At 35.6% G+C, this 24,181-nt stretch overlaps 2 protein-coding genes across 3 annotated transcripts; both read left to right on the top strand.

Annotated features, from left to right (window-relative positions):
• The first annotated feature begins 1,124 nt into the window (after positions 1–1,124).
• On the top strand, positions 1,125–10,928 carry LOC132604102 (uncharacterized). Of its 2 annotated transcripts, none has more exons than XM_060317442.1 (5): positions 1,125–1,465; positions 2,754–2,882; positions 3,213–3,377; positions 8,872–9,177; positions 10,542–10,928. In XM_060317442.1, the coding sequence occupies exons 1-5, from the start codon at positions 1,181–1,183 to the stop codon at positions 10,578–10,580; spliced, it is 924 nt and encodes a 307-aa protein (XP_060173425.1). In that variant the 5' UTR covers positions 1,125–1,180; the 3' UTR covers positions 10,581–10,928. The 2 variants fall into 2 exon arrangements, with proteins under 2 accessions (XP_060173425.1, XP_060173424.1); XM_060317441.1 differs by lacking the exon at positions 10,542–10,928 and adding an exon at positions 9,986–10,340 and having other exon boundaries at positions 1,127–1,465.
• Positions 10,929–22,378: 11,450 nt separating this feature from the next.
• Positions 22,379–23,720, top strand: LOC132604101 (BRI1 kinase inhibitor 1-like). The gene has a single exon (XM_060317440.1). It carries the CDS (start codon positions 22,690–22,692, stop codon positions 23,587–23,589), a length of 900 nt encoding a protein of 299 aa, XP_060173423.1. The 5' UTR covers positions 22,379–22,689; the 3' UTR covers positions 23,590–23,720.
• Positions 23,721–24,181: the final 461 nt, after the last annotated feature.

The following is a 24,181-nucleotide window of genomic DNA, read 5'->3' as shown; positions in this document are numbered from 1 at the left end:
TCAGAGACAGAGCTTACTACAACAGCTTAAGGACAATATATAAATGGCACAATCTCGTATGAAATTCTATGCTGACAGGAATAGGTCAGACAGGGTCCTACAGGTGGGTGACTTTGTTTATTTAAAGCTTCAACCTTATCGTCAAGCATCAGTGGCTATACGCATGAATCGTAAACTCAGTGCAAAGTACTACGGGCCCTATCAAATTACTCATAAGATTGGAAGTGTTGCTTACAAGTGAGGGCACGTGCAGAGCACGTGAGCTGCAGATCAACAACCCAGATTAGATGGATTAAATAAACAATACACAGTCCAGATTAACCCTGTTAGTTAGCAGTTTAAAAAGGGAATTTCCAGCTAGAATTAGACAGTTATGATCTAGTATTCTTCTACACTTTCTCTTTCTAAATTCTCTTAATCTCTCTTCCTTATCTCCTTCTTCTCATTACGGTTATTTCACCATTGCAGGTGAAATTCAAGCTCGGCTGTTCTCTATTTAGCTTAGCTTAGTTCTTTCAGTGATTCTCATTGTAACCCTTGATTCACATTGTAGTACCAATTCGATAGTCAATAAAACTCCCCCAGTTCATTCCAATTTACTAGTCGATTACATATTCAATTTACAAGCCTATTACAGCAAATTACTTCCTCCATGTCAATTATGTGATACGGTTTGAGAAGACACAATTTTTTTTTTTTAAAAAGGACTTTTGAAACTTGTTATCTAAAACAATTCAAAGGTATTTGTGGGGTCGTAAAATGTAAATCATTTCTTTAAGGGTAAAAGAGAAAGTTTTAAGTTAAATTATTTCTAAATAAAGTTTTAAGTTAAATTATTTCTAAATATAGAAATGTATCATTCGATTTTAGACAGACTAAAAGAAAAATGTATCACATAAATTGGGACAGAGGGAGTCTTAATTATGCAGACTTATAGTATTTTGTATATAGTTTTCAAATATATAAATTTTATTATAAAATATTAGAATCTATGCTTGAAATTTAATCAAAAAAAATAAAAATTTACTTGACTCTTCAAATAGATCAAACCTTATATAAATTTGAAGTGAAGAGAATATTAATTTATATTTTAATAATTATGTTTTTAGTATATTTAGTTAGTTAGAAGTATACATCAGATAGGGTTGACTCTAAAGGAACGTGAAAAGTAAATAGAAAAATGAAGAAGGAGGTGGTATTGGTAACCGGTGCTTCCGGTTACCTAGGTGGACGTCTCTGCCACGTGTTATTAAACGGCGGTTACCACGTTAAAGCCTTTGTTCGCCGTACAAGCGATCTATCATCTCTACCTCAGCCTACTAACGGCGACGGAACCCTAGAAATTGTGTTCGGAGATGTAACAGATTATCAGTCACTCCTTAAGGCTTGCTCTGGTTGCCACGTCATCTTTCATGTTGCTGCTTTAGTTGAACCTTGGCTTCCAGATCCTTCTAGATTTTCATCAGTGAGCACAATAATACATGTTTTAATTTGAAGAGTTATTTTTTAGTTTTGAGGTATATTTATTATTATATATATAACAATACAAGTAGATGATGATAATTCTTAGTATTAATTGATGGTGGAGCCATATAAGAATAGTCTTATTTAAGGTATTTGTGAGTATTCAAAAATGGTGGAATTTTAGTTTTTTTTTTTTGGATAGTTTTGAGTATTAATTTATGGTGGTTGAGCCTATAAAAATAGTCCTTTAATGATATTTCGAGTATTAATTGTTGTTGTTGATGATACATTTTAATTTTGTTATTTTATTGTTTTGAGTATAATTTGATGGTCGAAAATGTTTATTCGTTGAAAATGTTTTAATTTGAAAGATTATTTTTCTTGATATTTTTGAGTATTAAATGATATTGGAATGATAGGCTATAAGAATAGCTTTTTTTTTCTGATATTATCGAGTATTAAATGATATTGGAATTATAGTTTTATTGTGATATTTTAGTACTCCTAAAGATCGACTATAGTCCCTCCGGTTCATAATAAGTGTCCTTTTGGCCTTTGGAACACCCTTTAAGAAAATACTAACTCCTAGAAGGAAAAAAAAGGATATTTTGACTAACTTATCCTTAATTAAATGGTAATATAATATAATTTCTTGATTACAGAAAAAACTCATTTGTCAACAAGGGTAAATTTGGCAGAAAATAATTACTAATAAATTCTTGATTATGTAAAAGAACACTTATTTTGGACCAAAATAAAAAGGCCAAAAGGACACTTATTATGAATTGGGAGGAGTAATGTTTATTGAAGCAAATGATGAGAAGAAAGGGTTGGAAAATTTAGTAGGCGTTTGGCCATAGAAACAAAAAAAAAAAAATCACTTTTTTTGGAATTTTGGAGTTGGAGTTGTGTTTGGCCATAGTTTTTGAAATTGTATTTTTTTGTTGAAATGTAGTTGTTTTGGTTGTGAAAAAAGTCAAAAACTTGAAAAACAAGTTTTTCTTGTTTTTCAAATTCCGGAATAGAACTTCAAGTTGTATTTGGAATTTTCATGGCCAAACGCTGATTCCGGAAAAAAGTGAAAAATATTTCCGGAAAAAAGTGAATAATTCTTATGGCCAAACGGGACCTTAAGAAAATGAGCTAACACTGGAACTAATATCAAAGAAAACATTTTTCATGAGAAGAAATTCCAGAGTTCTGCTAAACCAACTATACTCTTTATTGCTACTTTTAGGTATTTATAGCTGATTTGTAGACTTATTGATGTTATTGCTCTGCATTTATAGGTCAATGTTGGAGGCTTGAAGAATGTGTTGAAAGCTTATAAAGAAACAGGAACTATAGATAAAATTGTGTACACATCATCTTTTTTTGCCTTGGGACCAACTGATGGATATATTGCAGATGAAACTCAGGTATGAAAGCTGATCGAATGTGTTACAGATCTAAAATAAATAAATGTATTCCTTCTTTAACAGTGTAAGCTTTAAATGAGACGGTTTACGTATCAGACCAAGCAAAAGTCCTATATTTGAGTCTCACCATCACTTAAAAACTATTATTAGTCCAAGAAAAAGAATTAGGTCCACACGCGACGAAGCAAGCTATAAATGAAAAAATAAATAACAGAGGTGTTTGACAGTTTGAGCTGTCAGATGAAGTGGTTGACACAATTAAGCACATGCAGTTAATATGTTTAGATGTGCTTTTCTCATAAAGGTTTAACTAATTATTATTAAATTCAGACTCATTCTGGAAAATTCTTCTGTACGGAGTACGAGAAATCGAAAGCTATTGCTGATAAAGTTGCATTAGATGCTGCGTCTGAAGGAATACCAATAGTGCCTGTTTATCCAGGAGTCATATATGGTCCCGGGAAGGTCACGGCTGGAAATGTCATTGCCCGTATGGTAAATATTTCAACCTTTTTCCTCCCTTTATGGCTGGAAATGTTATTGCCCGTTTGCTAAATTGTTTTAATGTTCTGGATTTGGTCGTAGCTACGTTGGCAATGTTCTTGTAGTTGATTAAAAGCTTTTACATGTTCTATCATTTCATGCATAATGACTGTTTTTTCCCAAGACTAAAGCATGTTCAATGGTGCCATAATTACCATTCTATAAGAGGTGTGGTTTTTAATTAATTTTGTTTCCTCCTTTTCCCTAGAATTAGCAAATAATCATTTGAAATTCTTTTACTACCCTGGTTGTAAGTGAAAGAAGAAAGAGACAAAAAATCAAAATAGAAAAAAGAGTTGAGGAGAGTAGTAGAAGGTTAGAAGAGATACATCATTAGACTTCTTCATCAAAGTCACTTCATTAGACTTGTCTGGAGTATGTGTGATGAGAAATTGGAGATGGGTGGAGGAAGAAGACGAAGAGGAGTAGAAAGAAAAAGAAAGTGTCAAAAAAGAAAAAGAAAAGTAAGGGAAAGATTCTTCTGGGAGCTCAATAGATGTGGGTCTCATGGATTTGCCTCTTCTGGGAGCTCAATACACTTGGTCTAGAGGAACTGAACAATTGCAGGCATCACGATTAGACAGATTCTTGATTTCTCCTGATTGGAATGACTGTTTTAAGGCTATAAAACAGATAGCTCTCCCTAGAGTGGAATCTGATCATAAGCCTTTGATGTTAGAGTGTGGGGACTGGGACTCTAGCACATCTTACTTCAAGTTTGAAAATATGTGGCTGCAGACAGAGGGGTTTCTTGATTGTGTAAAAGCTTGGTGGAATAGTTATGAGGTTATGGGTAGTCCTGATTTCATTCTAACACAGAAGCTTAAACTTTTGAAAAAGGATATCTCCAATTGGAACAGAGAGGTATTTGGGAAGTTGGAAGACCAAAGAAGCAAGATTCTAAATGAACTTTCAAGACTGGAGCAATCTACTGAAGGCAGAATCCTTACGGAAGATGAAAAGATTCAATTGCTTAATTTGCAGGCTCAGATAGAAGAAGTAGCAAGGATTGAAGAGATATCTTGGAGACAAAAGTCAAGATGTCTATGGCTCAGGGATGGGGATAGAAACACAAAGTTTTTCCAAAACATGGCTAATGCACATAGAAGGTATAACTGCATTGATAAGCTGCAAGTAAGGGGGTACACTACTGAAGACAAAGAAGAAATCAAAGAGGAGATTTTGAGCTTCTATCAACAGTTGTATACAGAGAATGAACCTTGGAGACCATCGGTTAGATTTGATAATCTAGCTAAAATCTCTCAAGAAGAAAAGATCTGGTTGGAAAGGGAGTTTGAAGAAGATGAGATTCATTCAGTCATTAAAAATTGTGCTCCAGATAAGGCTCCAGGGCCGGATGGCTTTACTATGGCCTTTTTTCAACATGCTTAGGAGGTCATCAAAAATGAGATTATCAATGCCTTGAAGCACTTCCATCACCACTGTCACATGGTCAAATGCATCAATGCTTCCTTCATTTCCTTGATTCCTAAGAAGAAAGGGGCAATCGAACTCAAGGATTACAGACCAATCAGTCTAATTAGTAGTGTCTACAAAATTGCTTCAAAGTTACTTGCAGAAAGACTCAAAACAGTGATCGGGAAATTGGTGTCGGGGAGTCAGAATGCTTTTGTTAGGGGAAGGCAAATCACAGATGCATCACTCATTGCCAATGAGGCTCTAGATTGGAGATTAAAGAGTGGAGAACCAGGGTTGCTATTCAAGCTAGACATAGAGAAGGCTTTCGACAAAGTGAGCTGGTCATATGTGCTTAACATTCTGAGTCATATGGGCTTTGGAAACAGGTGGATAAGGTGGATAAAGTATAGCATCTCTACTGTCAAATATTCCATTTTGGTTAACAGGGACCTGTGGGGTTCTTTTCCCCTCAGAAAGGCATCAGGCAAGGTGATCCGATCTCACCCTTTTTGTTCATTTTGGCAATGGAAGGACTTAGCAAAATGTTGCAGACAGCTAGCCATTTGCAATGGATTGTGCCATTTAAGATAGGAAGGAACCCAGGACCTCAAATTGATGTCTCTCACCTGTTATATGTAGATGATACTTTGATCTTTTGTGGTGCTGAGAGATCACAAGTGACAAAGCTTATTTATTTTTGAAGCTATTTCAGGTCTGCATATGAACATGCTTAAGAGCACTATTTATCCTGTCAAGTCAATGAGGTACCAAATATGGAAGAGCTAGCAGATATCATGGGTTGCAAGATTGGATCATTTCCTTCCACTTACTTGGGTCTTCCTTTGGGTGCTAAATACAAATCTACTGAAATTTGGACAGGAATCATTGAAAAGTTCGAAAAGAAATTGGCAACATGGCAAATGCAATATCTTTCATTTGGTGGTAGGCTGACACTAATCAACAGTGTTCTCGACAGCTTTCCTACTTACTATATGGCACTGTTTCAAATCCCAACTGATGTTCTAGAGCAAATTGACAAGTTAAGGAGAGATTTTCTCTGGGAAGGCAGCAGTGAGGACCACAAATACCATCTCGTTAAGTGGGAGAAGGTGACTCAACCAAAATTCCAAGGAGGTCTTGGTATCAAGGACCTTGCAGCTCATAACAAAAGCATGATGATGAAGTGGCTTTGGAGATTCAATCTGGAGGATGCAGGGTTATGGAAAGATGTTGTGATAGCTAAACATGGAATATTGGATCACTGGTGCACAAAGGCCTCTACTCTTCCTTATGGAGTGGGTCTCTGGAAGGGTATTAGAAGATTGTGGGACACCTTTGTTCAACAAACTCATTGTGAAGTGGGCAATGGCTCACTCTTAAGATTCTGGAAGGACAAATGGGTTGGAAGTACCATCCTTCAGGATGGCTTTCCAAATTTGTTCAGAATAGCTCAAGATCCCAACTCTGTAATTGCTGCTAACAGAGAAGGGAACATTTGGGACCTGTCTTTCAGAAGAAACATGTATGATTGGGAAGTGAATGAGTTGCTAGATCTTTTCTCGAGACTTCAACAATGTTTCATCAATCCCCAGGCAGCTGACAAACTCAAATGGGGACAACAGAGTGGGGGAATCTACACAGTCAAGGAAGGATACCATCAAATGTGCTCTAGAAATCCTTTCATAGACAATTGGCCCTGGAAACTCATTTGGAGAACAAAACTACCTCTTAAAGTCAAATGTTTCACTTGGACAGCTCTATATGAGGCCTGTCTTACTCAAGACAACCTGATGAAAAGGAACACTCAGCTTCCAAGCAGATGCCATATGTGCAGAAAGGAGGTTGAAACTACCAGGCATCTTTCCTCCACTGTGAAGTGGCCTCAGAAATCTGGAATCTGTTTTTTTGCCTCTTTGGTCTTAATTGGACCATTCCTCTCTCAATAAAGGAAGCTTATGAGAGCTGGAATCTATGGAAAGTTGACAAAGCCATCAAGAAAATCTGGAACATGGTACTAGCTTGTATATTTTGGTGTATCTGGTTAGAAAGGAATAAGAGATGTTTTCAGGGGGTGTCAACACCTTTAGGTCTTTTGAAAGCAAGGTGTATTGCCAATTTGTTTAGTTGGACCAAATTGGTCCCTGTAGGTAATGCAGATCAACTTTTGGATTTTACTAGCTCATTAGTTCTGGCTTAGATATTTGTTGTACAGCCAGCCAGTCTTCTTTTTGTAAGCTCAAATGCTATATCTTGTAATTATTGCATCTTCTTGATGCCTTTGATTAATACCACTTACTTCATCCAAAAAGTAAGGGAAAGAGTGGAAAGGAGACGGCGTAGGAAAAAGGATCCAGTGAAGAAAAAGATGAAGATGAGAAATGAAGCATGAGGTTTGCCAATACAGGTCCAATGGAGAGAGAGGAAATTCAAAATGGGAAGGAGAAGATGAGGAGAAGTGGTAAAACTAAAAAGCAGATAATCAGGAATTTTCCATTTTGCCTGTGAATCTCGAATAAATTTCTAATCGAAGGGAAACTTCCTCAATGTGTAAATTTGAAGGGTATCATTTAACTAAAAAAGGTTAAAATTAAGTTGCCACTATCAAAAAATTGAGGGACTCGTAATGTGATGGGGTTGCATCAAGGATCAGCTCTTAGTCCGTTTCTATTTGCCTTAGTGATGGATGGATTGACACGGAAAATTCAAGGTGAGGTGCCATGGTGTATGCTTTTCGCGGACGACATAGTCCTGATCGACGAGACTTGTAGCGGAGTTAACGCTAGGCTGGAGGGTTGGAGACATACTCTGGAGGCTAAAGGGTTTAAGCTGAGTAGGACCAAGACAGAGTACTTGGAGTGTAAGTTCAGTGAAGCACCTCAGGAGGCTGGCTTGGAAGTGAGGCTTGGTACCCAGGCCATCCAGAAGAAAAGTAGTTTTAAGTACCTTGGGTCTATTGTGCAAGGCAGCGGGGAGATTGACGATGATGTCTCACATCGTATTGGGGCAGGGTGGATGAAGTGGAGGCTTGCTTCCGGAGTGCTATGTGACAAGAAGGTGCCACCAAAACTTAAGGGCAAGTTCTACAAAGCGGTGGTTAGACTGACTATGTTGTATGGGGCGGAGTGCTGGCCAGTTAAGATCTCTCACGTTCAAAAGATGAAAGTTGCCGAGATGAGAATGTTGAGCCATGGATGTGTGGCCACACCAGGAGCGACAGGATTAGGAATGAGGATATTCGGGATAAGGTGGGGGTGGCCTCGGTGGAAGACAAGATGCGAGAAGCGAGATTGAGATGGTTTGGGCATGTGAAGAGGAGAGACACAGATGCCCCAGTGCGGAGGTGTGAGAGGTTGGCCATGGATGGTTTCAGACGAGGTAGGGGTAGGCCGAAGAAGTATTGGGGAGAGGTAATTAGACACGACATGGCGCAATTACAGCTTACCGAAGACATGACCTTAGATAGGAAGGTTTGAAGGATCCAAATTAGGGTAGAAGGCTAGTAGATAGTCTCGTTATCCGTTCTTATTAGTAGTCGCAGTATCGCAATATAATTTCTTGTGCTCCGATTTATGCTATTATCTGCTATTTTCATTATCCTGTGGTATCTGTGTCGCTTGCATTATTTTATTTTATATTATTTCATTTCCATATCGCTTTGAATCTCTTAGCCTTATCTGACTTTTTTTATGCTTTTATGCTTTTCTTGAGCCGAGGGTCTTTCGGAAACAGCCGTCCTACCTTGGTAGGATTAAGGTCTGCGTACACTCTACCCTCCCTAGATCCCACGATGTGGGATTTCACTGGGTTGTTGTTGTTGTATCAAAAAATTGAGGGACTCTGTATCTCACCTTACCTTTCGGTACATTGCCTGTTCAAACCAGATAGAGAAAATAGTGCTTCAGTTCAATGCTCATCTTCCAATTGTAGGATTTGGCAATTTTACTAATTATCTTCTGTAACTTTATTTGTCAAACATATGAAATTTATGTGGTATTGACTATTGAGTTTAAACATATTTCTTTTTCAGATAATTGAACGCTTTAATTGGCGTTTACCTGGTTACATTGGCCAAGCAAATGACAGGTTTTCTTTTAGCCATGTTGATGATGTGGTTGACGGACATATTGCAGCTATGAACAAAGGCAAACCAGGTGAAAGGTATCTTCTTACTGGGGAGAATGCGTCATTTAAGGAAGTTTTCGACGTAGCTGCTATCATCACTCACACAAAGAGGCCTTCGTTTGGTATTCCCCTACTTATGATTGAAGCTTATGGCTGGTTATCAGTTCTTTTCTCCAAATTAACAGGAAAGCTTCCTCTAATCAGTCCTCCGGTAAGAAACACATTGATACTTCAAGTTTTTATTTGTTATACTTGTTTTTTAGGGGAGTATGTCTTAAGTTGTTTGTGAGTTGAGACGATCATCGGAAAAAGAGGGAATTGGTTATATGCCGTAATGTCACAAGGACAGATATATAAAGGGCTTAGCTATCTTTTCTATTCTTTTTTAAGGTTCTTGCAAAATTAATTCTTGAAAATCAAGTTTGAATGGCTGTTTTGTTGCTTGTCTCCACTTCACCTGCTGAAATTGCTGTGGATCTGTTATTCTGATGCGGATAGCTGTGCCTTCGCATTTGGCTCTGAGCGTGACAAATTATTTTCGTAGTATATCTAGTAGACCTTTTTCATTTTGAACCTAGAGTTCGGGATTATTACTTTCAAAAGATGTACAGGGCAAAGGTTTGTGCATCTGATTTTTATGTTTGATGACCATTTATGTTGCTTATTTTTGACTCTTGCTTATTTCTTAAACTAAACACTCTAATTCTGGGTTTTGCATTTGCATACTTGGGCAGTACATGTGCCTCTTTGCTTGGTTTTCCTTCTTTAAAAACATTTGGATGTTCTAAAAGATATAGTATTTGCTGCACCAAACAAAAGTAGAAAATAATGTTAGCACATAAGCAGGCCTATTCTTTTCACCCGTCCCAAAAACAGATGATGACGTCGAAGGGGTTTTACATGTTCTATGCATTGTGGTTTTGGCTGGCCTACATTTCTTTTCTTTTTCTTCTCTTAATAACTCATTAGCTTGCATTGGATCTTAATCTTTATACCTCTTTATACATCATCTTGAACAGACTGTTTGCGTGCTTAGACATCAGTGGGCTTACTCCTGTGACAAGGCAAAGGAAGAACTGGATTACCACCCTAGAAGCTTGAAAGAGGGTTTGTCCGAGGTGCTTCCTTGGTTGAAGAGCTTGGGATTGATTAAGTACTGACATGTAACATTATATCGAAAATGTATAGTGTCTCATTACATGTAGATTATCCTTGAGATGAAGTGATTTCTTGGTGCATAACATCCTCATATTTGCGTCATTTCATCTAAACTGCCACAGAACTGAAAGAACATAGACACTCGCACTTCATTTTAGTTGCAGCTAATTTAGAATGAACCTCTTTGTTATAAACTTCAGCCGATTTGAGAATTCAGTTCTGCGTCCATGTTATTTTCTGTTCTGCTCTCCTTGCAAGAGTGAACTGCTGGTGCATTCTAAAATTTCATTACTAGGAATAACTGAAGTACTGAAAGCTTGATCATTCCTCGCTACATATCTTTTTATGTACTTATGATTTGAAACTTTCACTGCATATACAGGGACAAGTATTTTACTTTCTTTTCTTCCTTTTTAGGTGTATGTAACAAGGGTAAATTATTTCGAAAGTGGATGAGAGTACTGAAGCCTCCATAAATTAGGGTCAATAGTTAATACTAGGGCTAAACTATACATGCTTGACAGTTGGAGTAAGGAAAATTATAGTGCATAGATAGATCAGTTTTTCTTTTGTATATATACTATATGTTGAATTCTCTTAACTTCTTCGTGTGTTTACTTCTGTATGTTTTGTCTACCACTTTCTTACACTTATGGTAAACAAACCATACACTCAAATTTAAATTGAATTGATGCAGCAATATGTTTTCTAGCTGGATTAAAACCCGTCAACCGGTCTCGTTTTACCGGTTCAAACCGGTAACCGGACCGGTAAAATCGGAACCGGTTGAACCGGTTTACCCGTTCTGGTTAACCATTTATTTTGTATCGGTCCGGTTTTAATTTTTTTGAAACCGAAACCGGTTAACCGGTGGATTTTTTTTTTTTTTAGTTTGTAGCCGTTGCAGCTTGGGCCCAAATTGGACCGTTGGGCAACGGTCCATTTGCAAAAATGGCCGTTGCCAAATGGTCCCCAACTCTTTTTTTCCCCCAAACCGCCCAAATTTTTTTATTTAACACTTTAACTCATCCCCCACCCCTATATAAACCCCTCTCCATTTCCATTTTAATCCGCACCAATTCACTTTTATCTTTCTCTCAAATCTCAATCTCTCAATTATAGTTACTTTGCAACAATTAACCACTTTAAATTTCTCTCAAATAAATATTATAAAGTCTTATTATAGTTTCAATTATTACTTTTTATAATATTGTTGGTGAAGTTGGTGATTTTGCAACAATCCGAAGTAGCTTTGGTGGATTTGCAATTATAGTCACATTCACTTTGTTGGAAATTAGTCCGGTAATTTGGTACCTTCGTTCCAACTCTATCTTTATTTTTCGCAATTTAATTTACGTAATTTAATTCTAGCAATTTAATTTGTTGCAATTCATTTTCTTGTGATTTAAATTAATTCATTTAATAATGACAAAGAGATTTAGACGTGATGCCGGTAGTAGTGGTATTGTTAGGCATGGGCTTAATGAGGAAACATTTGTGGAAGAAACACCTGTTTTAGGTATTGATATTGGTGGAAATAATTCACTTTTAGGTCATGAGGCAATGCAACAACATTATACCGACACTTTTAATGAAATTGATGATGATGATGATGAAACACAACCCTCCGAAAATCCCATAGGAGATACATGTCCTGCACAACACATACACAAGACAAACCGCCTAGAACTCGTAAGTCAACCGCTAACATTTGGAAATTTATGACTAAGGATAGGGAAAACCAAACAGCTAAATATACCCTATGTGGACAAATATTTACTTTTAAGCAAGAAACTAGTAAGGATGGTGGAACGGGTACACTAAATAGTCATATGAGAAAGAAACATATGGATGTTTGGGGAGAGCAAACAGGTTCAAATGTGGGGGTATTCAAATGACGATAGACCCACGAACCGGTAAAATTTTTAAGTATGACAAGAAAAAAGAGCGTGTAGAAATAGCTAAAATGGTAGCTTATGATTGTTTACCATTTTCCTTTCCTTCGGGTTTGGGGTTTGTTACTTACATTCAACGTTGTTATAATCCGTTATTTGAGGGTATTCCTAGAAGTACTTGTAGAGCGGATGTTATAGATTTGTATAAAAAATATAGATTTTATTTGCGCCATGTATTTAATTCTTTAAATTGTAATGTTTCTCTTACCGCTGATTTGAGTCTTAGTCTTAACAAGTTAGATTTTTTTGCTATTACATGTCATTGGGTTGATGACAAATGGGTTATGCAAAAAAAAAATTATAGCTTTTTTATATGACGAAGGAAAAGGTCGTCACGATGGAAAATTTTTAGCCGATTCAATGTCTACTATAATGAGATTTTTTAACATTTATAGAAAAACACTTTGTATTGCTTTAGATAATGCTTCTACTAATACAAAGGCGATTGGTCTTTTAAAAAGAGAACTAAACCCTCTGCTAAGAAATATTTTTCATGTAAGATGTAGTTGTCACATTTTAAACTTAATTGTTAAAGATGGACTTGTGCGTTTTGACGATTCTATTCAAAAAGTTAGAGATGTGATTGCGTTTCTTTTTTGTAATGCTAATAGGGAAAGAATTAGAGATTTTAAGAATGCTTGTGTGGAAAATAACCTTAGACCTAGGAAAATTCAAGTAGAAATTGAGACTAGGTGGAACTACACTTACATTATACTACAACAATCATATGAGTATATGATTCCCATACAATAAGTTCACAACAAATATAACTTTAATAGTGATGATTGGTTAAATTTTACGAATTGGGAAGATGTTAAGGAATGTGTTGAACTCTTAGAAATTTTTTATAATGCAACTCTTGTTTTTTCTAGACAATTCTATCCCACGGTAACTGAAATTTTAGCCTACTTAGCTGAAATAGCTAGAGTTTTACAAGAGTATAAATATAAACCCGGTTATCAAGCGATTATTTTTGATATGACAACAAAATTTAAGAAGTATTTTTTTCCCATCCCAACTTTATTTATATTGGGTTCTCTTTTAAATCCTTGTTTAAAAGTGTCTTATACTAAAGCATTGGTTGGTCAAATTTATACATTTTTAGAAATTGAAAAGGGAGTTCAACCATCTTTAGCTGAAGCCGAAACCGCTATTGATGACGAGTTTAGAAAAGTTTTTACTCATTATTCTAATTTGGAAGAACATGCTACACCCGTTGCTCCACGCCCTACTATTTCTCAAAGTAGCAAAAAGGGTTTGTCGGGTTTAAAAGTTTTACATTCATATCCAACTCCTTCTTGTGATGTAAACTTTGATAAATATCACTTTTATTTGATGCAGCCAAATGCGGATATCAAGGAACTAGATGAGCTGGACGTCTTAGCATGGTGGAAGAAATACAAGGCAAGTCATCCAATACTCTCAAGAATGGCTCGAGATATCCTTACGGTTCAAGTATCAATCGTGGCTTCGGAGAGTGCATTTAGCCAAGGAAGACAACAAATTGGAGACCATAGACACTCATTATTCGGCTTTAGTTTGCAAGTATTAGTGTGCATTCGCGATTGGATTAGATCGGAGCGACGCAACCAAAACTTAGAAGCGGAGGAAGGCGAAGAGGAAGAGATTGAAGATTTGATAGCAAGTGGACCGGACCAAGTGGAAGACTTTGAAGATATCTCCATGACCGATTATGATATGGGGGAAATTAACCAAATAATTGAGAATTGGTGATTTTATTATTCTACTATTTCTTTGCAACTCATGTATTATTTGCAAGTTAAAAAAACTACAACTTGCAAATAAATGTTATCCAAGAATGAATAAAATATATGGCTCATTGAGCTTTCTTCTATTTACTTGTGTTCATATTTTTACTTATATTAAGTTAGGAATATACCTAAAATATACTAAGAATATACTTATAATATACATGATACATCTACTTAAATTAAAAACTAGAAAGTTATATACTTGAAGAATAACTAAAATATACTACAACAACAACAACCCAGTGAAATCCCACATCGTGGGGTCTGGGGAGGGTAGAGTGTACGCAGACCTTACTCCTACCAAGGTAGGACGGCTGTTTCCGAAAGACCCTCGACTCAATAAAAGCATAAAAAGAAGTCAGATAAGGTTAAGAGATTCGAATAAGAGATTAGAGATTCAAAGCGATATGGAAATGCAATAATGCAAGCGGCACAGGAAATAACAGATAATAGCAGAAATCGGAGCAGATAACACAGGATAATCAAAGCACAGGAAATAACAGATAATAGCAGAAATCGGAGCACAAGAAACTATATTGCAATAGTGCGACTACTAATAATAACGGATAACGAGACTATCTACTAGCCTTCTACCCTAATTTGGGTCCTCCAAACCCTCTTATCTAAGGTCATGTCCTCGGTAAGCTGTAGTTGCGCCATGTCGTGCCTAATTACCTCTCTCCAATACTTCTTCGGCCTACCCCTATCTCGTCTGAAACCATCCATGGCCAACCTCTCACACCTCCGCACTGGGGCATCTGTGTCTCTCCTCTTCAATATATATATATATATATAAGTATATTCTTACTATATTTTAGGTATATGTAGTATAACTTAAGCATTTAACTTAATATATATACACGTATATGCTGTATTACTGACTTGCTGTTAGCTTGTTAGTCAGTAAATATATAAACTTTACTTATAAACTTATATAACATATGTAAATATACCTACAATATACTAATAAATACTATAATATATATATATATATATATATATATATATATATATATACTATACAAAAACAAAAAAAAAAGAGGTTTTGGACGTTTTGAACCGGACCGGTTCCGGTTTCGGGTTTCTAACCGGTAAACCGGAACCGGTGGCAGGTTCCGGTTTTTAGACCGGAAACCGGCCGGTTTTATAACCGGTTGCCTTTCCGGTTCAAACCGGTTGACACCCTTAGCTGGACTGCTAGAAGATAAGATTGTAGTAGTATAAATGGCTACCGGGGTTGATTTTATAGTAATTACTAACTAGTCGCTATCTCTTGATGTGAAAAAAGATGAAGTATTGTAGTATAAACCAATAACTATAGTGGTGTAAAATAAACAAAGAATTAATAAGATAGTTTATGAATTTGCAAAAATGACACTTCTAAAGAGTTGCAATACATCGAAGTGTGGGAAAATGTCGTAGGGTGGGATCCGTTCACTCTTTAATCTGAAGTCTTTTGTTCGAAGTTTGGTGATAACACTACTTCTTTAACGTGCCCTATGAGAAATTGGACCAGTCGAGGCATGACTAACGGATACCGGATAGCTGATGATTATAAACCTTGCTACTACAACCGAGGGGGTGCAGTGGCATGTTGTAGAATGGAGGCATTCACCTTTTAATCACACCAGAGGTCTCAAGTTCGAACTTTGGTGATGACACTTCTCCGCGTGTGCGACATGGTGAGAAATGGGACTAGTCGGGCCATGGCCCGTGGATACCGGATTACCAAATAGTTATACAAAAAACCACCTTGCTAAGTAGCTGTCATGTTACTGCACTTTCCAATTCAAATATTGGGACCAGGTATACTTGTGGCTGCAGAGCTGGAGGGAATTTTTTCCAAACAAGAGTTGTCTTGAGTTTATTTGGTTTTATCCGTTAGTGCCAAAGACACAAAGTATGTATTTTCTCATTGTGTCAACCTCTTAATGTAGAAGTATTAATGAACGGCTGTTTTGTGTTTTTGTCTCACCCTTTTGTCTCTTAGAATTTGGAAAATACCTTTACGGCTTTAATAGCGCTAGACAAGTCTTTGATTTGTGCTGCTATCCATCCATTGAAGCTGGGTTTGCCCTGGAACATTGACATATTATATTAACTAAAAATGGGTATTTTTTTATCCCAAGGCTTGTGAATTTTCACAAACTAATAAATTGTTAACACAAAAATCATTTAATTATCCGTGCGTTATGTTAAATTTGTATAGTTACTTCATATTTGAGAATAATTATTTTAAAAATTAGTCAAATTATAAGATATCTCAGATATAAAGAGATCAAAATCACACATGTGAATTGATTAAAAGTTAAATCTGCTTAACCATATCACAAAATTTGAAATCAGAATACATCAATATCTAAGGGACAAAAAGTTATATCCCACATAATAATTACTATAGTTTATGCACCGGCAAAAACAACTTTTCGCATTCAAGGCTGTGACGTAATGGTCAATTGAGGTGGATTGAGAGTCATGGAGTCTTACTTTCAATCCCCAACGGAGACAAAAAACTACTCCTAAGTGATTTTTTCTCATCTATTCAAGCTTTAGTGAATAGTGTTATTCGCTACATGTGCTTGTGGAAAGTAACAGATACACCGTAGAATTAATTAAGATACACACAAACAGACTCGAACACCACAATCATAAAACAAAATGAACAACACTCCTAAACTCCTAAAGAAGAAAAAGTCCAACACATATACTAACCAAATTTTCTTCTTGTGACTACAGGGGTAAAGTAGTATGGTGGGGTGGGGCACAGAACGAGAGAAAGAGAGAAGCAAACGTAGGATAAAACAAAGAGTTCACAGTCATAGCAACAAAGATTCTTTGTGGGGATAACTTTTTCTCCCCTTTTTCTGCTTTCTCCACTAAGCCACTTGAAAGTCTAAAGGAATTAAGAAAAGACAAGTAAGCAAGCAACATGGCATAAGACAAAATAAAATGTTGAAAGTGTCCTTTCTTCACTCCTCAGACTTTTTCCCCCCATTTCTTATCTTTAGATTTATGTATATTTTTTGGATGATTGAATGTGGTTCTAGTGGAAAAGATGAACTGTCCATCCATATAATGCCTCTATGATTGAGATATTCACGACCTTAACTAAGTAGCCAAAATTGTAATGTGCTTTTAACATGGCCTTAAAGAGGGCCACTTGTTAGTACACGTGTGACGTGTGTGTGGTCCTTAAAGAGCAATATAACAACGAGTAGAGAAAATGACGGAAACCGTTTTGGCATAGGAAAACTTGTGGACTAGCAAGAATATAAGAATATTTTTGTCAGATGGGAAAAGATCAAATAGCCCAAAATATTTATTTGTTAAGGAGAAATTGATCCAATTCAGTATTAAGTAAAATTGTAATATTTGGTGGTCTTAAAAGAATTGCTTTTTTGAAAAGTTATCTCATAAATTTTATAAATATAAGGACTCTCTTGAAGTAGTTGAAGTTAATTCGCATTATACTAGGGCCTTATGAATTCCGAAGGAAATTGTTCTTTGAGGACAATGATCTTTTAGGACAAAGTCTTTCTTCTTCAATTCCGTTTTTCTATTTTTCTAATGTTCGACGATTGATAATTTATATCTATCGATAATCAGTACATCTTTTAACTATACGGCTGATCTTATAGTCTTTTGGGTCTTGATTATACCAACCATTAGGTCACTTGCTGTTTCTTTTTAACACTGTACATAATACGTGTATGTGTTCCACAAAGTCACAAACTTTCATTAAAATCACGTGTTTAAAAGGAAAAGAGTTTGAACCAAAACAAATATTAGTCCTCTTCATAGGGATCAGTTAGTTTTTATGTTAATTCTTCGACTATAGAAGATAAATTGTTTTTATTGACAATACTATAAGAGATTAATTCAACATGCGCTGATTTGATCGATTGATGCATATGGCACTGTACTTTCATTATGTAAAAATAATAAAGTATGTTAAACAGGTGACATTTTAATTAAATTCTTAGGTGTACAGAATTCTGTTGATATATTAAATTTTAATACAAAATCTAATATAAAGCATGTATTCTGCCTAATCATACGTATTTATCTGCTAATCTATTGTGGAGATTTGAATTGAATAATTCTAATCTTAATATATAATAGGATGAACTTTGATAAAAAATTGAGAAAAGCATCATTTGAATGGGGCGTAACACTTCTATTTCTGTCCTCATATAAAGCCTTACGTTATTGGAATATAATCACGGAGATTCTCATCCAGCTTGAGGCGTATTGATGATATTATCGTTAAGGATATTTCACTTGTGTAAGTATTCATCAGTATTCAACAAACTTTTCTAATAAAAATAAGGAGCAAAAAGAAGAAAGAAGAAGGAGTTATAACAGAAAACATGACGAGAAAAAGAAAAAGAATACTTTTGTTACGTGTCTCACAAGAAGAAAAATAATGTGTGTCCTCACAAGGGGAATGGAGATATTTAATCATAATGGACTAACTAACGACTAGAATAGAAATAATAATCCATATATGAAATAATAACGATACGCTAAATGTTAAAAAAAAAAAAAAATTAGACATTTTTTGATAAGCATGAATCTGGAGACCTATTGCAAGATACCTCTCTCACTTTTTCCAACATAATATGCAAATCATATTGTATACTCATACTAGTTAGATGGGAATGTTTGACTCTTATCTTATTATATAACCATTTGGAGGTTGCATAACCTACCAAGTTCCATCAATCAACAAACTCATTTTCTTCTTACGTCTCTTTGTTTGTTATGCAATTTTCAACTGGATAGTATACCAAGAGTCTAAGGATAGACTTCTAGAAGTCGCACATGTTGAAATTAAATCCATTGTGGTTGTCTTTGTTACGTAAGCAGATCATCATCATTTCATATGAGATAGGGGCATTGAAAGCTTTCTTAGACAAATAATCATATGCTTATAATATACTCCATGTAGGCATTACTTAGAAAAAGAAAATAAATATAAGACCCAACATACAAGGAAAAAATCAAGATTCTATTTACAAGGAAATTAATCAATTTCCAACAATACATAGCTCACACATATGATCACAAGTGGAAAAATTATAGTAATTGAGTGAAAAATGACTCATAGAAGAATTAGACCATATATATGGTTGCAGTGCAACTATGAGGTGTTGGGATGGATAGAATTTCAGCATGTTTAAATGGTCAATTACTAGAGACCGAATTTGGAAAAGGTCAAGTTAATTTGTTAAAAACACTTAACCCACTGTTTGGATGGTCCTTTCCCATGGTTCATTAATGTACAGTATGGTATGGTACAGTATGGCGTTGTATTGTATTGTACTGTATTAATGAACACAATGTTTGGATAGACTGTAGTTTGTTGTGGTTTAATAATATTTGTATTGTTTGGTTTGTATGGTACTGTATAATAACTTGTAAGTTTACTAAAATACCCTTAACTCTTAATTAGAAATTAATTTATATATATTAATAAAACTCAGGAAAAGAATAAAATAGGAACTTTAAAAAATAAGTAGGTAGTGGGTGGGGCTGGTGGAGGGTTGGGTGGTGTGAGGTGGGTGGTTGTGGGATGAGAGTGGGGGTAGTGGGTGGTAGGGTGGGGGTGAGTGGTTGTGGGGGTGGGGTTGGGTGGTGGTAAGGGGCAGTGGGTGGGGGTGGTGGAGGGGTGGCTGGTGTGGGGTGAGCGTGGGGGTGAGTTGTTGTGGGGTGGGGTTGGGCGGTGGTGAGGAGTAGTGGGTGGTGGTTGGGGTGAGTGGCAAAGGAGTGGGTGGTGGTTGGGGTGAGTGGCAAAGGAGTGGGGTAGTTGGGCGCGGGGGTGGGGTGGGGTGAGTGGTAGGGTGGGGCAGGGGTGGGATGGGGGGTGAGTGGTAGGGTAGGGGTGGAGTATAATGGAGAAATAAAATATGTAACCACGGAAAAACCACCAAATTCGTGGTTTCAAAAATTGGGACTTTTCATGGTTATATAACCATGGAATGAACCACGGGTTTACAACACCATACCATATAGTTTTAAGAATAATGGAAACAAACATAATTTCATAGAAAACCATACATTAATGAACTGCGGGAAACCTCCATCCAAACAGGGGGTAAAAGTTCAAAATTGGTGGTTAAGAAGTTTCTTACAGTAGACTACATCAAATTAAAGTTTTCACCAACTTGAATGAAAAATGAAAAGAGTTGGTAAACTTCTTATTAGAAACAACTCCCTCATTAATTAAAAATTGTGTTGTTAAATACTCTACTTATATGTACATATACCATTTTGGCATTGCTTACACACCACACACACCGATATATCAAAGTATTAAATAACGAAGTGTGCAAACTGGTGCTAGACGAGAATATCTTCTACCTAGTAGTCTAATAGAGGCCATAAAATAAAAGACCTACCATCAAAGGTTGTAGACTTGTGGTAGGGTACGTAGTAAGTACTTGTGGTAGAGTACGTAGTAAGTATTCTTTATCGTTAATGAAACATCTCATAATCTTTAACAGAGTCACCTTTGATAAGAAGTGTTTTATCTTTAAAGTGCACGTTCGATGCAAATGCAAGTTAATCAGACCCCAAAACAAGTATTCCCTTCGTCTCAATTTATGTGGCAGCTTTCTAATTTCGAGAGTCAAATGAGTTTTTCTTCGACCGCGATTCTTTCATATGTTTTTTAATATTTTGAATTATTAATTATTGTGACATATATTACTTTTTACGTAATATGTAAATATATAAATTATTTTTAAGAACTTAAGGACTGTGTATCTGAATTATACTGAAAGTAAAAGAAATTTAACTCTGCAAAATTCAAATTGCAACGGACAGTGAGAAAGTACCAAGCACTAATTAAGAAACTAGAAGAATAAAACAGCTTTTCCCAAGTCATTTGGTGTAGAACGAGGATACCAAGACACTGAAATTGCCAATCTAAGTGGGAAGAAAATAATCTAATTGTGTTATCAAATCAAAGATTCTTCTTGCGAAAGGTGCAGTGCATCTAATATTTTCCGATTAATCATCGGGTATCCGGAATTTATTATCCGATTAATCCGGATTCACATTAGATAAAATTACTAAAAGGGTAATGCGCTCTCTGCTAGGACATTCTATATTTTCAAGGTTAGAACTCGATACTCATATTTAAGGGTGAAAGGATACAAACCTACTACTCAAAAGATAGTTTGCTATATCAAATTGGGAATATAAGTACTCTCCCACATTGGTGATGGAAGAGTTATTTGTGGACCTTAAAAGTCCTTGTCACATTATATACTTTAATAAGTACACACTCCTAAAGTGTGTAAGTAATTATATAATGTATAATATATATTAAAGACTTGGCACTTGGGGCACGGGCCCGGTCGGATCCTAAATTAAATATATTACTTTTATTTCTGTGACAGAATGTAAGGTGTATTTTTTGAAAGGGTCAACGAAGTAGTATAGAAAAATCTGTAAATATATTTTGACTTTGTTATATTCTAAAAAGAATCGTTTGTGTTTCCCCAAAATCTATACAAGCTATAACTCTTTAAGAACAGTCGAATCTTCACGCCTCAGAGCCGTTCTTTGTTTTATTTTCTGTTAATTTTTTCTTTCACCTACATCGGTTGGTAGTAGCTCTTTAAGACATTTAAGAATGTGTAGGTACGCCGTACGTGAGCATGACTTCTTAGTAGAATGGGGAAATCATTTGAGTATTATGAAATGGTGTCCAAAGCTAGATACCCATTATTTTACATTACATTATACTACTACTTATTATAGTACAATAATATGTTTCACCTACAGATTTTTACAAAAAGCTAGAAAACCTTGGACTTTGTTCTGTCAGTGTTCTTTCCCAATAACTGGCAACTTTAACTGCTTACATGAAAAAAGATCCCATCCCCTTTGCAAAAATTTCATTTCCATCTCAGAGCCACCAGCCCACCACACGCCCAAAACCTTCAACTATGTCCATTTACTATAATTGCCACACAACAGACTTAGTATAAAACATTTTGGTCTACAATCAAGAAACCCCCCCCCCCCCCCAAAACCCCCCACCCCGCCTTCCCCTGCACCATCCCCTAACAATAAAGTCTATATATATATATATATATATGGAGTCCATACCAACTTAACACGCATATCTCAACTAATTTTAAGAAATATTTGCTATCTTCTACCGGAATAATTACTAAATAACTCTGTCCACCAATAACAAAAATCCATTCTTATCATATCCTTACTCTTTTTTTTTTTCTAAATCATTTTGTCCCTTCATACGACATATTAGTCTACGAGCAAGAACTCCCTCCCCTGCACCATCACCCAATAATAAAGACCTTTCTAAATATAACTATGGGGTGCGGGTCGGTTTGTACACACCTCGACTAATTCTATGTAGTACTCCCTCTGTCCCAATTTATGTGACACGATTTCCTTTTTAGTCTGTCCCAAAAAGAATGTCACATTTTTATATTTAGAAACAATTTAACTTTATGAAATGATTTACAACAAGACATTTATATAAAGCTTGTTTGGATCACACATTTCAAAAGTCTTCATTTCTTTCTTCAATTCCGTGCCAAATCAAATGATGTCACATAAATTGAGACGGGAGGAAGTATTTAATATTTTTCACCAACATAGATATATCGAATAACTCTGTCCACCAATAACAAAAACCCCTTCTTCTCATATCCTTATCTTCTTCTTCTTCTTCTTCCTCTTCTTTTTGTGTAATTTTTTTGTCCCTTTATACAAAGAAGAATAATAAGAGAAAAGTTAGAGAAACACTCCATATTAGATCTTACTATAGCACTTCTGTTACCCTCTAAACACATCCATATGGACATCCAACACCAAAACATGAGAGATCACAAAGAAAAGAAGCAGAGAAATCAAGAAAGTGATCATCAAAAGGTCATCAGCAGCATTGAAGCCTCATCAACACCACCTTCATCTAATTCATCATCTCCTTCACATGAATTCTCATTCACAATCTCATTTCAACAAACAAAACAAATCCCACCTTCTACTTCTTCTTCATCATCATTTGCCATAGATTTATCACCAGCTGATGATATTTTCTTCCATGGCCACTTACTTCCTCTTCACCTTCTTTCTCATCTCCCCATATCATCCCCTAGATCTTCCACCAATTCCCTTGATAGTTTCACTCTTCCAACAAAAGATCACTTTTTTGAAGACCATAAAGTCCAAAAGTCCAAGAATCGAAGAGTATTATTAGATGAGGATATTACTTATACATCTAAGGGAAAACAAAAGGCCAAGTCTTTTTCCCTTTTTGGGACACCAAAATGGAGAAAAGGGCATGAAGTTAAAGATCAAAAAGAAAACAAAGAGAGGTCACAACAATATGGCAAGAAGATGACATTTGATATGATGACTCAAGTTGTGAAGAGGTACATAAGAATGGTAAGGCCATTTTTATCTTTTAGAAGTAAAAAGAATATGCAATTTCATAGGCAATCATATTCTTTTTCTGGGAATTTATTAAGAGGAGAGAATAAAGAGATTAGGCAATATTCAGCACCAGCTTCAATAAGAACATCTCCTACAAATAGTGGTCTGCTTGTAGCAACATCAACAGGAGGAGCTTATAATAATTATACTAATTCTTCTTCAAGTGATAGCACTATGGAAGAGTTACAAGCTGCTATACAAGCTGCAATTGCTCATTGTAAGAAATCTGTTTCAATGGAAGACAAAAACAAATTGCCATAATGAATAGGAATTTGGTGATACAGAAAGAAAAAGGTCTAAATTTTATTTTTTTAACCTCTTAGTCCTGCTAGTACTTATTTTTCGTGTAACAAATCTTAATCGGTGATAGCAGGTTAGTTATCAGTTTATCATATTAGTTTATCATATTATCAGTTATCTTTTGTCGATTAATTATCTATAATTTATCTAATAAATGACATGATTATAACTAACTTACACTCATTGATGATCTCGAAGAAATAATGACATGATTATAACTAACTAACACTCATAGATGATCTCCAAGATTTCTTCTTATGATAAACCAAACGGGTCAGGCTAACTTCACAAACGCTTGCTTCACATTTATGTCTCAATCTATGCAACTGTTTCTAAGGAGAGATTTCCATTAGTTTACATTGCTTTGAATCTACTCGGTCTTCATACTAAAAAAACACATATGGTGATAAGCTTGTGCTTGTTTGAAGGAATTATTATAAAATTTTGTCTACTTAAATTGATTTTCTTGTGAGATATATATTACCATATATTATAAGTACGTAACAATATAATGGGTTTTGTAGTCCTTAGTTAGTTCTCAACTTTTTTGTTG

Source organism: Lycium barbarum, chromosome 7, assembly GCF_019175385.1.
Source record: "Lycium barbarum isolate Lr01 chromosome 7, ASM1917538v2, whole genome shotgun sequence".
In the NCBI taxonomy this organism is placed as follows: Eukaryota; Viridiplantae; Streptophyta; class Magnoliopsida; order Solanales; family Solanaceae; genus Lycium; species Lycium barbarum.
Note: the sequence above shows the minus strand (reverse complement) of the source record. Positions and strands in the feature narration are given on the sequence as shown.

Bases quoted from the DNA above. Each gene is read 5' to 3' on its own strand.
- LOC132604101 (XM_060317440.1), top strand. From the start codon at position 22,690: ATGGACATCCAACACCAAAACATGAGAGATCACAAAGAAAAGAAGCAG.
- LOC132604102 (XM_060317441.1), top strand. From the start codon at position 1,181: ATGAAGAAGGAGGTGGTATTGGTAACCGGTGCTTCCGGTTACCTAGGT. The intron at 2,883-3,212 runs GTATGAAAGCTG...TATTAAATTCAG, and splicing joins ATATTGCAGATGAAACTCAG to ACTCATTCTGGAAAATTCTT. The intron at 9,178-9,985 runs GTAAGAAACACA...CATCTTGAACAG, and splicing joins TTCCTCTAATCAGTCCTCCG to ACTGTTTGCGTGCTTAGACA.